This window comes from Penaeus chinensis, chromosome 9, assembly GCF_019202785.1.
Source record: "Penaeus chinensis breed Huanghai No. 1 chromosome 9, ASM1920278v2, whole genome shotgun sequence".
In the NCBI taxonomy this organism is placed as follows: domain Eukaryota; kingdom Metazoa; phylum Arthropoda; class Malacostraca; order Decapoda; family Penaeidae; genus Penaeus; species Penaeus chinensis.
This window is the reverse complement of record NC_061827.1, coordinates 29675464-29687963: the sequence shown is the minus strand read 5'-3', so window position 1 is coordinate 29687963 and position 12500 is coordinate 29675464. Positions and strand designations below refer to the sequence as shown.

Sequence of the window (12500 nt, the reverse complement as noted above, 5' to 3'; positions counted from 1 at the left end):
GTGTGTGTGTGTGTGTGTGTGTGTGTGTGTGTGTGTGTGTGTGTGTGTGTGTGTGTGTGTGTGTGTGTGTGTGTGTGTGTGTGTGTGTCCCAATGCTGACAGCATGACGTGTACGTACATGCCATGCCCACTGTGAGTTTACTTGTTTAATTGTTTTTACACACAGATGGCTACACTTGTACTAAGTCTCCAGTGAGCCATTTACAAGTACTGCCTGTCTCGCCTGTTTACCCATTTCTTTGATTTACGACAATATTTTACGTAATCTTATTTTGCTGTTACTAATGTTTATACCCTTAAAGTAACTATAATGTTTATAATGAAAATAACACCATCGATATTCATAGCACTAGTAAAAACTACAGTTTTCCCGCCAATTCACGGAAAGGTGAATCAGGGAAGGGCACAAGGTCTACTAATTGACTCCTTTGTGGCTAAGCACTAGCAGAGCCATCTATGTGCAGAAAGATTTCACAAAAAATATAAAAATTGAGCACAGCATTTTTCCCATCTATGTGTGTGTGCGTGCGTGCGTGCGTGCGTGCGTGCGTGCGTGCGTGTGTGTGTATGTGTGTGTGTGTGTGTGTGTGTGTGTGTGTGTGTGTGTGTGTGTGTGTGTGTGTGTGTGTGTGTGTGTGTGTGTGTGTGTATGTGTGTGTGTATGTGTGTGTGTTTATTAATAATTAATAATAATAATAACAACCACAACAAAACCAACAATATTAATAATAGTAAATAATGATGATGATGATGATAACATTAATAATGATAATCATTACTATTCTAAAAATGACAATAATCATAATCTTAACTATAACAATAACAACAACAATAATAACAAACATAACAATAATAATAATGACAACAACAAAAACAATAAAAAAAATAACAACAATGACGACAAAGATAATACATACAATGATAGTAATAATATGAATAACAATCACAATAATAATAGCAAAAATAATAATAACAAAAATAAATAGCTGTAATAGTATTAGCAACAAGGAAAATAAAAATAATAATAATAATAATAGCTATAGTAGTATTAGTACAACAACAACAAAAATTACAATAATGATGATAACAATAACAATAATACTAGTAAGAGTAACAAAAACAATAGTAATAATAATGGAAATAGTAATAATAATAATAAAATAATATAATAATAACTGTAATACTAATACTAATAATAATATTCAAATTAACAATATTTTTTTTTAAATAACAAGAACAAGAACAATAATAATAATAACAATAATATGATGTTGATGATGATGATAACAAACAATAACAGTAAAGAGTAAATAATAATAATAATAATAATAATAATAATAATAATAATAATTATTATAATAATAATAATAACAACAGCAATAATAATAATTAATAACAAAATAAAACTACTGTTATTAAAAATAATAACAATAACACTATAATAATAATAATAACAATGATGAAAATCATAACAATCATAATCATAATCATAATAACATTAATATTTAATAATAATAATAATAATAATAATAATAATAATAATAATTATTGTAACAAAAATGAAAATAATAAAAAAGAGTGTAATAATGTAAATACAATAACAATAATAAGGACAAGGGCAACAACAACAACAACAATGACAAAAACAACAATAATAATGATAATCATCAACATCACCATCATCATAAAAATCATCATAACCCTAGTAATATAATGAAAATGACAAAATTATACAAATAATAATAATAACGATTATGATGATAAAAACAAATATTAATATTGATAATGATAAAGATAACAATGATAACAGTGATGACAAAAAAATAAAAGATAAAAATAATAATGACAGCAATAAAAATGATAAGAATTACTGACGGTAACAATGATCATTGTGATGATGATCATAACAAAAACAATAAAAATAACATAATAATAATAATAATAATAATATTGATCATGATAATTAAAATAGCAATACAGTGGTATTAGGGTGAGTTTGTGGGTGAGGGTGGTAATGGTGACATTAATAATGGTCAATAATAATAGCTGTAATGATAGCAGTACTTAAAAAAAGGAAATTAATGAAAAAAAAATAATAATGATAATGATAACAATAACAATAACAGTAATCATAAAAATGATAACACTAACAGCAACAATAATAACAATAATAATATCAAAACTATAACAATAACAATAATAATAACAAAACACCAATAATAATGATATTGATGATGATGATGATGATGATGATAGTAATAAAATGATAAAATAATAATAATGATAATAATAATAATAGTAATAATAATAATAACAATAATAATAATAGTAGTAGTAATAACAATACTACTATAAACAATAACAATAGCAATAAAAACAAAAATTATAATAATGATAATAAATTAACAATAATATTATCATTAATAATAATAATAATAATAATAATAATAATAATAATAATAATAATAATGATAATAATAACAATAATAATAATGATAATAACAATAATAATAATAATAATAATAATAACAATAATTACAGTAACAATAATACAAAATTATGATAAAGATAGGACTAACAACAACAATAATAGTAATTGTAATAGCCATAGTAATACTAATACAAATAGTAATAATAGTAGTAGTAATAACAGTAACTGTGCCATTAATAATAATAATAATAATAAAAATAATAATAATAATAATAATAATAATAATAATAATAATAATAATAATAATAATAATAATAATAATAACAATAACAATAATTGTTATGATTGGTGACCTAGGAACGACAAGAAAAACAAGTGAAAAGTGGCTTAAAGAGATGCCAGGATGCTTCAACAACAACAGCATCCAGAAAATTGCCCTCCTAGGCTCTCCCCATATTAGAAAGGCCCTCCCATTGAAAACTGTGTAGAACTCCTACTCAAGTGCCAACACCCAAGGACCTTGGATTGCACCCGGGGTTCAGTTAAAAGCCGCAAACCAAGAAGATAAAGAAACACTAAACATAATAATAATAAAAATAATAATAATAATAATGATAATAAAAATAATAACAATAATAATAGCAGCAGCAGTAAGAAGAGGAAAAGGCAAAGAAAGAGAAAGAGGAGGAGGAAGAAAACAACAACAACAATAATAATGATGTAGTCATAATAGTAATAGTAAGAGTAATAGCACTACTACTACTACTTCTACTACTACTACTAATAATAATACTAATTATCATTATTACTATTATGATAATAATGGTAACAATAATAAAAACATAAATTATAATAACAATAAGAATGATAACAAAACAATTACAACAACAACAACAACAACAACAATAATAATAATAACAAAAGAAAATAATAATGACAACAATAATATCAATAAAATCAATAATAACAAACTTATAATAAGAATGAAAGTAGTAGTAGTAGTAGTAGTAGTAGTAGTAGTAGTAGTAGTGGTAGTAGTAGTAGTAATAATAGTAGTAGTAATAGTAATAGTAATAGTAGTAGTAATAGTAATAGTAGTAGTAGTAGTAGTAGTAGTAATAGTAATAGTAATAGTAGAAGTAGTAGTAGTAATAGTAATAGTAGTAGTAGTAATAGTAGTAGTAGTAATAGTAAAAGTAGTAATAGTAGTAGTAATAGTAGTAGTAATAGTAGTAGCAATAGTAATCATAATTATAATTATAATAATAACATTAATATTAATAATAATAATAATAATATTAATAATAATAATAATAATAATAATAATAATAATAATAATAATAATAATAATAATAACAACAACAATAATAATAACAACAATAATAAATACTGATAACAATAAAAATGAATTATAATAATGATAACAATAACAATAACAATAATACTAGTAATAATAATAATAATAATAATAATAATAATAACAATAATAATAATAATAATAATAATAATAATAATAATAACAACAACAATAATGGCAACCACTACTACTCCTACTAATAACAAGAATGATAATCATAATGATGATGATGATAAAAATAAAACAATAGAAAAATATTACTATTTGCACTACTGATCCTAACATTTTCATCACCATCATCATTTTCACCATGAAGCCAAGAGGGAGAAATTTCAAGGGGAGAAATAGATGGCTTGAATTCCCATAATAACCAATTAGTGTCATTTATATACACTGCCCATTCTTGTTTTTTTTTTTTTTATGTATATACATACAATATAAATATATATACACATACATATACATATCTATACACATATATATATAATATATATAAAATATATACATATATATATATATACACATATATACATATATATCTATATAAAATATATACATATTCATATACATACACATATATACATATATATCTATATATAATATATATAATATATTATATATTATATATATAATCTATATACTATATATATATATATATATATATATATTTTATAAATCTATCTTTACCTTTCTGAAAATCAAAGAAATTGGTTAACCACTGACATCAGGTAGATTAAGTAATTGACTCCTTGGTTTCTAAGTAGGCTAAGCATGGCAGTATCCATTTTTAATACATTACTTAGATCTACTCAGATCAACTCTGGGGCACACCAATATCACCAAGGTTTTACCCATTCTGCAAGAGCCTACTCACTTGGTGAGTCTTAACCCATTCGCCCCAGATTTATGTTCTGTCCCCTGTAATTTTTGGTGGATTTTGTTACATACAGATGGCTCCACATGTGCTCAGCCAGCAAGGAGTAGGCCCTAGTTACCGATCCTGATTTTCCCATATTTTGAATTGGCGGGAAAATGTGTTTTTCTTATTAATACCACTGCTATCGATACTGTTATTTTTTATATTGATGTTATGATTATTAAATTGTTATTAAAATATTTTAGACAATGAAATGATACAAAAGACCCTCTCCTAAAGTGAAGGAAAAGGGCAAACAGGTGAGATAGGTAGTTCTGATAACTGGCTATTTGGTTATTAAGAACTTGTAGAGCCATATATGTGTAAATACAATAAATAAACATATATTGCAGTGGGCATGGCATGTATTCTTGCCACATGGGGCGAATGGGTTAACTAAATGTTCAGGGATGGCATGAGGGGGAAGTTTTATATACCATTAGGAATGTAAAGTATATGATAACAGAGACAAGCTGAAGCAGGTGAGAAAAGGTGATAGTTACATAGGGCACTGGCTGAAAATACAGTGACAAGGCACTACAGCAAATGCACACCATTCTGTGCTTTGAATAAGAAGCAAGGAAGCTGATTTCACTCACAGTCAATGAATGTGAAGGCTGATAATAATAGTAAAAATATTAGTGTATATATACATAGTCTGACAGTGAGAAGTTACAAATAAAATAAATATTCTGAACTATATAAGCCCAAATTCCACTAGTCAAACTCAGACCTGGTCCCATAGCCATCTATGACTGGCCAGCTTCCTGTTTTAGTTTCATAACAATAATACTGAACAAACTTTTTGGATGATCAGGCTACAGATGATCAATGCCCATGAAAAAAATGAACAGAATCTGGGCAAAGCCACTCAGTCTGGCTCCCTTATCTCCCCAGATACCCTGCCTAGGCAAGGTCAAAATGGCAATAATCTCAAGTCAGATCAAATATCAGATAGGACTGTTGGCTTAACATTAATTAAAATCTATTACTTTTCAAGATAAATTAGTAAATCAAAGCACATAACACTCACCTAAAAGTAGAAGTTTAACCTCTTTTGCTGCACGTTCACCAGCAAGTCGTAAATCTTTGTCTATTTTCTTGCTTCTTTCTGCTGCTTCCTTGTCAGCAGGATTGCTCATTGCACAACCCATGGCTGCTGATGGAAGTTATGGCAGCCCCTTGAAAGGAGAAAAGGGAAAATCTATTTAACAGACATTACTTGCCTACATAGCTAGTGACATACAATACTCACACACACAATAAATATATAAATATGAAAATATAAATATATAAATAAACTAAACACACACATATTTACATAGTAGACATGTCTATCTATCTATCTATATAATTATATATATATACATACATATACATATATATATATATAATATATATATATATACACGGTAATCTTCTAAAATACATCTGTATCAAACTGGGTATCACGAGACTCCTCATTGTCTAGTGTGCACTTAAAGCAATTTTTGACACACACACACACACACACACAAAAGAAAGAAAGAAAAATAGAAGATACAAGTCCTGATAGATGGAGAGGGTACGAAGTATAATCAGGAAAATCATCATGTTAGATCGCACAGTATTTCTGTATTTTTGCCTCTGTTAATGGGCACTAAAACCTCCCTTACAGGAGGCTGCTATCCCAGGATGATGGAGCCCAAACAGATTTGAGTAACCCTCTTCATGCATAGTGTTATAACCCAGCTGAGGCAGGAGTTTGTCATGTTTTCAGACGTTCATATTGTGATTACGTATCTATTAATCTCACTGATTATTTCTAATATATTTGTTTATTAGACATTAATAGCTTGTTGACCCCAAATTCCATGGGTTTTAAAATCACTGGATATGGGTGTCCTCTTTTCCCATGGCAGAAATAGTGTCCTCCCTGAGCTGGAGCTCTTCCAGTCATGGTTCACTGATGGTGCATTCCAAATTTGTTTACTGATGGAAATAAGGCAAGAGACCTTTCGTAAGTGCTCACTAAATCTACTTACCCATCAAGAAATTTGTACTCATGGCAAGTCATTGCCCATCAAAAAAGCCTTCAGCCAATATTTACATGACAGTATATTTCCATCACCCAAACCCTTGGGCAACTTTTCCATGAAAGTATATTTCCAACAGCTATCTCTTAGCCAATTTTATTTTTATGACATGATCACATTATCCTGATCCAAGAAGTTAAGATATAGACATGTTCTAAAAAATGACACATGCATACAGCCTTGCCCACCTACACTCACACACACTCATCACTCACTCTTACACCCACCCACCCACCCATGTATGGACACACACACATGCATATACATAAAGAACAGATAAATAGACTCATTCACTCACTCACACTTTTTTCCCCTATTTCTAGTATGATGATAAAATATGTTATGTTTAAGTCAGTAGTTCTGAAAGTGGAATGCATGCCCCACTAGGGGATGCTTTCAATATATTTTGGTCAACATGAAAATGCTACAAAATAATAAAAAATTCTATACCCTAAAATAAAGTTGCACTTCTAGTATAAATCCTTCCTGACAGGCTTTTTGTCAACATGACTTATAATGAAAGACTAAATGTATGCATTTAGACATTCTCAAAAGGGCAAGGCTGAAAAGGCATTTATTTACCATTAACCTTCACTGTTATTATTTCTGAACAATTTCAGAATTATCTGTTATGCATATGTATGTAAGCAGCATGAATATCACTAGAGTCCCACTTCTTTGTCTTTTAGAGAGGAGATGCTATAACAGGTAACTGGGTACTCAGAGCACAGGTGGTGGTGCCTTTTGGCATATTTCCTGCCTAGACTCTTACCGCCGTGGATCCAGATGCTACACTGTGCACATGTGGCCCAAAGTATGGGCATTAGGCTTACTTGAGGAGCCACTCTGACAGGTGTGCAGCTTGTAGCCCAGGCGCACACAAACATGTATGTGCGGTGAAATGACTCCATGCCTTCCCAATGCAATAATGTTTTTTTTTTCTTCATAAGCATTTCTATTCATTTGCCATTTTCAAGCATGCATATTTGCCATTTGATTTGCTTTATCCAGATGGTAATACTGTTTTCCTTACATAATCTCTCTAATAGTCCAAAACTCAAAAAATAAGTACAATTTTGCTATTTTTTTAATTCATTTTCTTTTCATAATATTCAATTTTCTGTAATACAACCAGTGCTGCCAGTCATGGCAGGCAGGAACATGATCCTGAGCATGAAAATAGCATCCTACCTTCAGCCAGCACTCTTCCAGTCACGGATTATACATTCCACATTCATTTATCAAAGAAAATAATGCAAAAGCCCATTCCTATAAGCCCACTGAGTCTAATCATCCTTAAAGAACATTGTGCACTCATAGTGAGTCATTTCTATCACCTAGGCATCCAACCAAAACTCTCATGATGACAAGTTCCCATCACCCAAGCCCCTCAGCCAACTTTTCCCATGAAAGCCTGTCCATGTCACCCCCCCCCCCTCAAGCCAAATTTTTTCATGTGATGATCACATCATCCAGGTCATAGGGGTTAAATATACCATACAATTCTACATATTAAGCAAACCACTCACAAGGGGTTTAAGTTACTAATCATTAGATTAGTGGGAAAGGATTTAAGTCAGTGGAAAAGCAATGCAATCATTTTCACTGTTGCTTTCATTGAGCTTGTTTTCATTTCTTCCAGAAAGCATAAATTTGAATTAATATTATTAGTTCAACTTTTTTATAATAAATTTGTTCATTTTACATTATGCTGTTTTTTTTTTTTGTTTTTTTGTTTTGTTTTACATTAAACACTGAAAGGTATGAAGTACTGGGGAGGTTCAATTTAAAGGGAGTGTTACACGAATAAGATTTTGAACAAGGTCTATCATTGTAATGAGGTTTACATACAGCAGCCTCTGACAAAGTTATTTTTGAAATATCAGTAGATAGAAAGACTTGGTAAAAGAATAGATAAAGTTGAAAAAAAGCTAGTAAAAAGATTTTGAGCATGGTGCATCTTTATAAAAAGACCCTGATGAGCATGGTGCATCATTATAACAAGACCATGATGAGTATGGTGCATCATTATAACAAGACCCTGATGAGCATGGTGCATCATTATAACAAGACCTTGATGAGCATGGTGCATCATTATAACAAGAACCTGATGAGTATGGTGCATCATTATAACAAGACCCTGATGAGCATGGTGCATCATTATAACAAGACCCTGATGAGCATGGTGCATCATCATAACAAGACCCTGATGAGCATGGTGCAACATTATAACAAGACCCTGATGAGCATGGCACATCATTATAACAAGACCCTGATCCACTTAATCCCTTAGATCCAGATATTTGCTAACCACATGTGGCCCAAAATATGGGCCACATGTTAGGCTTACTTGAGGGGCCACTCTGATGTGTGTAGCTTGTAGGCTGGGCACACACAACTCATGTGCAATGACGAGACTCCATACCTCCCACCTGCAATGTCGTTTTCTCTTTTTCTGCATGTTTTTAGCTTTTTTGTCATTTTCCAAAGTCTAAATTTGTCATTTGATTTGCTTTAGTAATAAGACTGTACAATCCATACAATCTCTCTAAGCAGTCAATAACATTTTGTTATTTGTGTCATTTCTTTATTTTTTCATCATACAACCTGCCATTCAAGGAACAGGATCTAGAGCAAGAAAACTGAGTCCTCCCTGGAACCAATGCTCTTTAAGTCCTAGCACTCAGATGGTACATTCCACACTCATATACTGATGGAAATATTGCAAAAGCCTTTCCTAAATGCCTACTGTGTTTAATCACTCTCAAAGAGCTTTGTAAACTCATGGCGAGTCATTGCTGTCATTCTACCTTTAGCTGAAATCCTTATGATGACACGTTCCCCTTGCCCCAATCCTCAGCCAATTTTTCTGATGACATGTTCACATCACTTGCTCCTCAAGCCAATTTTCTTTCTGAAGTGACGATCACATCATCCAGAATTTAGGGGTTAACATTTAGCAGTCAGATCCCTATGAAAGGCAAAGTTGCCTTAGTGTCAAATGGATGTGGTAAACGAAGACCCAAAAAATGACTGGTAAAGCACTACTGGTCAAGTCAGTAGACCATGCAGTCTATGATCACTGTATTTATGACTTCATATGTACCAATGGCTGATAAGGTGTTGCCATATAGCAATCCTTCACTTCTGCATCTGAAGACTATGTGGCTTCGTCAAAAAGGCCATAGCAATGGTAGAAAAGCCATAAAAACAATTGTGTTTTAGGTAGAGAGGCTCCTACTAAATTTTCTTAATCTATTGAACTTAGATTTAATTAATTTGGTTAAGAAGGGCTTAGTGGGACATGGGAAGGGGTACTGTCTTTCTGGGGCAGCAAGGTGGAGCATATGACCGAAAATGTAATGTCATCCCCAGGTAGCAGGCTTGTTTTTATTCTGAGCTGCTTGTGCTACATTTCTGAGCAAAACAAGTATACAAGTATACACCAGACAAACAAATGGACTGACATCTGTGCTAACATCTAACAGGTAATTTATTCCTTGAATATGTAGTGCTTGCCTGCTAGTCACTCAAACGGTTTAAGAGCTATAAATAAAGTCAATAATTTAAAGAAATTTAGCCTATAAAACTACTAGTAGTATAGTGAGATTGACATAAACACTAACCAAGGAAGAAATTTTTTTCATATATATCTATGGTAAAGCAACACATAATAGAAAATTTTAAAACAAATATTTGGTGAAAAATTTCTATTCTGATGACAATCTACAGAATGACAGATCCACTTCCTTAATCACTAGTTATTACAATTTTGGTTACAGGAATGAAGCAGATGATTTCTGAAAAAAGGAAATCCTAAATGATATCTTTTATATCAACTTCTATAGTATGCACCATGCTTTCCTCTACTAACAAAGTAATTGCATGAAGATATATACTGATACTAGACTGGGAATTCCATGCCATTATTCAAGAAATGTTATCAATTAGGTACATTTCTTTTGGGTATGCAAAACCACTTTGCAAAATATTGATGTAAAACATTTATATGTAAACAAATGTTTCATATCCTCTCATGTATGGCTACTCGTGAGAGATACAATGACAGTTAGTTTATAGCTATGTGCGCATGTCATCCTATGTAACAATCTGTTGATAAACAAAAAGGATTCCAATTCACAAAATAATGTCTGATATCAAAAAAATAATAAAAAACATTAAAAAATAAGGTTTGGCCACCCAGTGAAAAGAGGTCCAGACCCAAAAGTTGAAAAAAAGAATTAAATATACAATTACAGTATCATAATTAGCAATCTAATTTATTGTATTAATAGGCTCTAAACATATGCAAGTATATGCACATATCAGACCAGTTTCTGCAATTGCTGCAAATTCATTTTTGTGGCTCAAATGGGTTGGTGTTAATATAATGATTTATTTGTAAAAATCATGTGAGATAGTACTAGGTTACTAAAAAGATATATCAGTATCATCACACATCTAATTATCACGTTCCGAATATTACCAGTATCATTTATTTATGAAACTAGAGCCTCCAGTCCTTTAATTCAACTGAAGTTTAAGACACCATTTCCCCTTTCCCCAAACTTTGTGCTTGGCACGAGCACCACACAAGTATAACAGCGGAACTAATAACTATATGCAGCACCACACTGAAAAAAAACTTGCAAGTGATGCATTTCCTGAGAAGATACAGTTGAAACACATCTATTGCACTATGAAAATATTTACTCTCATTTATACCATTTTCTACAGCACCAGGGGATGGAAAAAGGTTTATATGCAACTCCTGCCCAGAACCCCTATGTTATTAAATAATCAAATAATAGTTCTTTTTAATATAAATATAGAAGTTAATTTACATATATATGCCTTAGAACTCTGGCACAAGTCAACACAGCTCAAAGATAATGCCATAAACACACTATTTTATTGGAATGCCAACAGATATGGAAGCCATGGCTTGAAGCCACATCACTCTAATTAATGGCTTTCAAAGAACCCCAATTTATCAAACCTACAATGAGGTATAAGAGGTAAGATTTCCTAGAAACTGCAAGTGCCTTTTGTTTGCATAGTATTTGTATGATTTTTCATTTCCTATTTATTGGTTATTGCTCTAAAGAAATAAAAATGCACAACTTTCAATAAGAACTAATTCTCATAAAATCATATTATTTGTCTTATTACCTTCATTGTCATGAGCTGTAGAAATTTCACTTTCATCTCTAATATGAGAGAATAAGTAAAAAAAAAAAAAAAAAAAAGCTGTAATATAATTAATCCATCTAAACACAAAAAATGTATCCCTGTGACATAGCTTGATAATCAAGCAAAATTCAGGGTCGTGTTGTGCATGTTCCGTGCATGAGAGTGAGAGTTGAGTCACGGTAGACATGGTGTTGTGGCCGCGCCTAGTCTTGCCCCATCCATGCCCGCACACAACTAGGTCACACTCGTTCGGTTTTACCTCGCTCTAGGGTGCAAATGCTGCTATAACGTTCCCATCCGGCACCGAGAGAATGAGCAGAAACACGACGCGCTGCTGAGTGGCCACCCCTACAATCACGGTACCGGAGCAGTCGTAAATGAAAAGTGACAGCTCGTACCGGTGGGCGCCTCCTTCTGCCCGTGAACACGCCTTGGAAACTGTAAACAAAGTCCACTGGCGTGATTTTTACCCTCTTGGACTTTCCTGGCTCTTCTCTCCCACCTACCTATATTGTAAGTCTTCCTCGG

General features: G+C 31.7%; 1 protein-coding gene across 4 annotated transcripts in view; it reads right to left on the bottom strand.

The window, feature by feature from the left end:
• The window catches only part of LOC125029286 (guanine nucleotide-binding protein G(i) subunit alpha), a 69927-nt gene that overhangs the window by 10329 nt on the left and 47098 nt on the right, over nt 1–12500 (bottom strand). For 2 of the 4 annotated variants that reach the window (XM_047619178.1, XM_047619181.1), the window contains exon 3: nt 5738–5885. In XM_047619178.1, coding sequence (XP_047475134.1) covers nt 5738–5858 — 121 coding nt within the window. In that variant the 5' untranslated portion in view covers nt 5859–5885. Of the gene's footprint in view, nt 1–5737; nt 5886–12231; nt 12360–12478 lie in introns of those variants that run through there. The other 2 variants (XM_047619179.1, XM_047619180.1) reach the window with 2 other exon arrangements.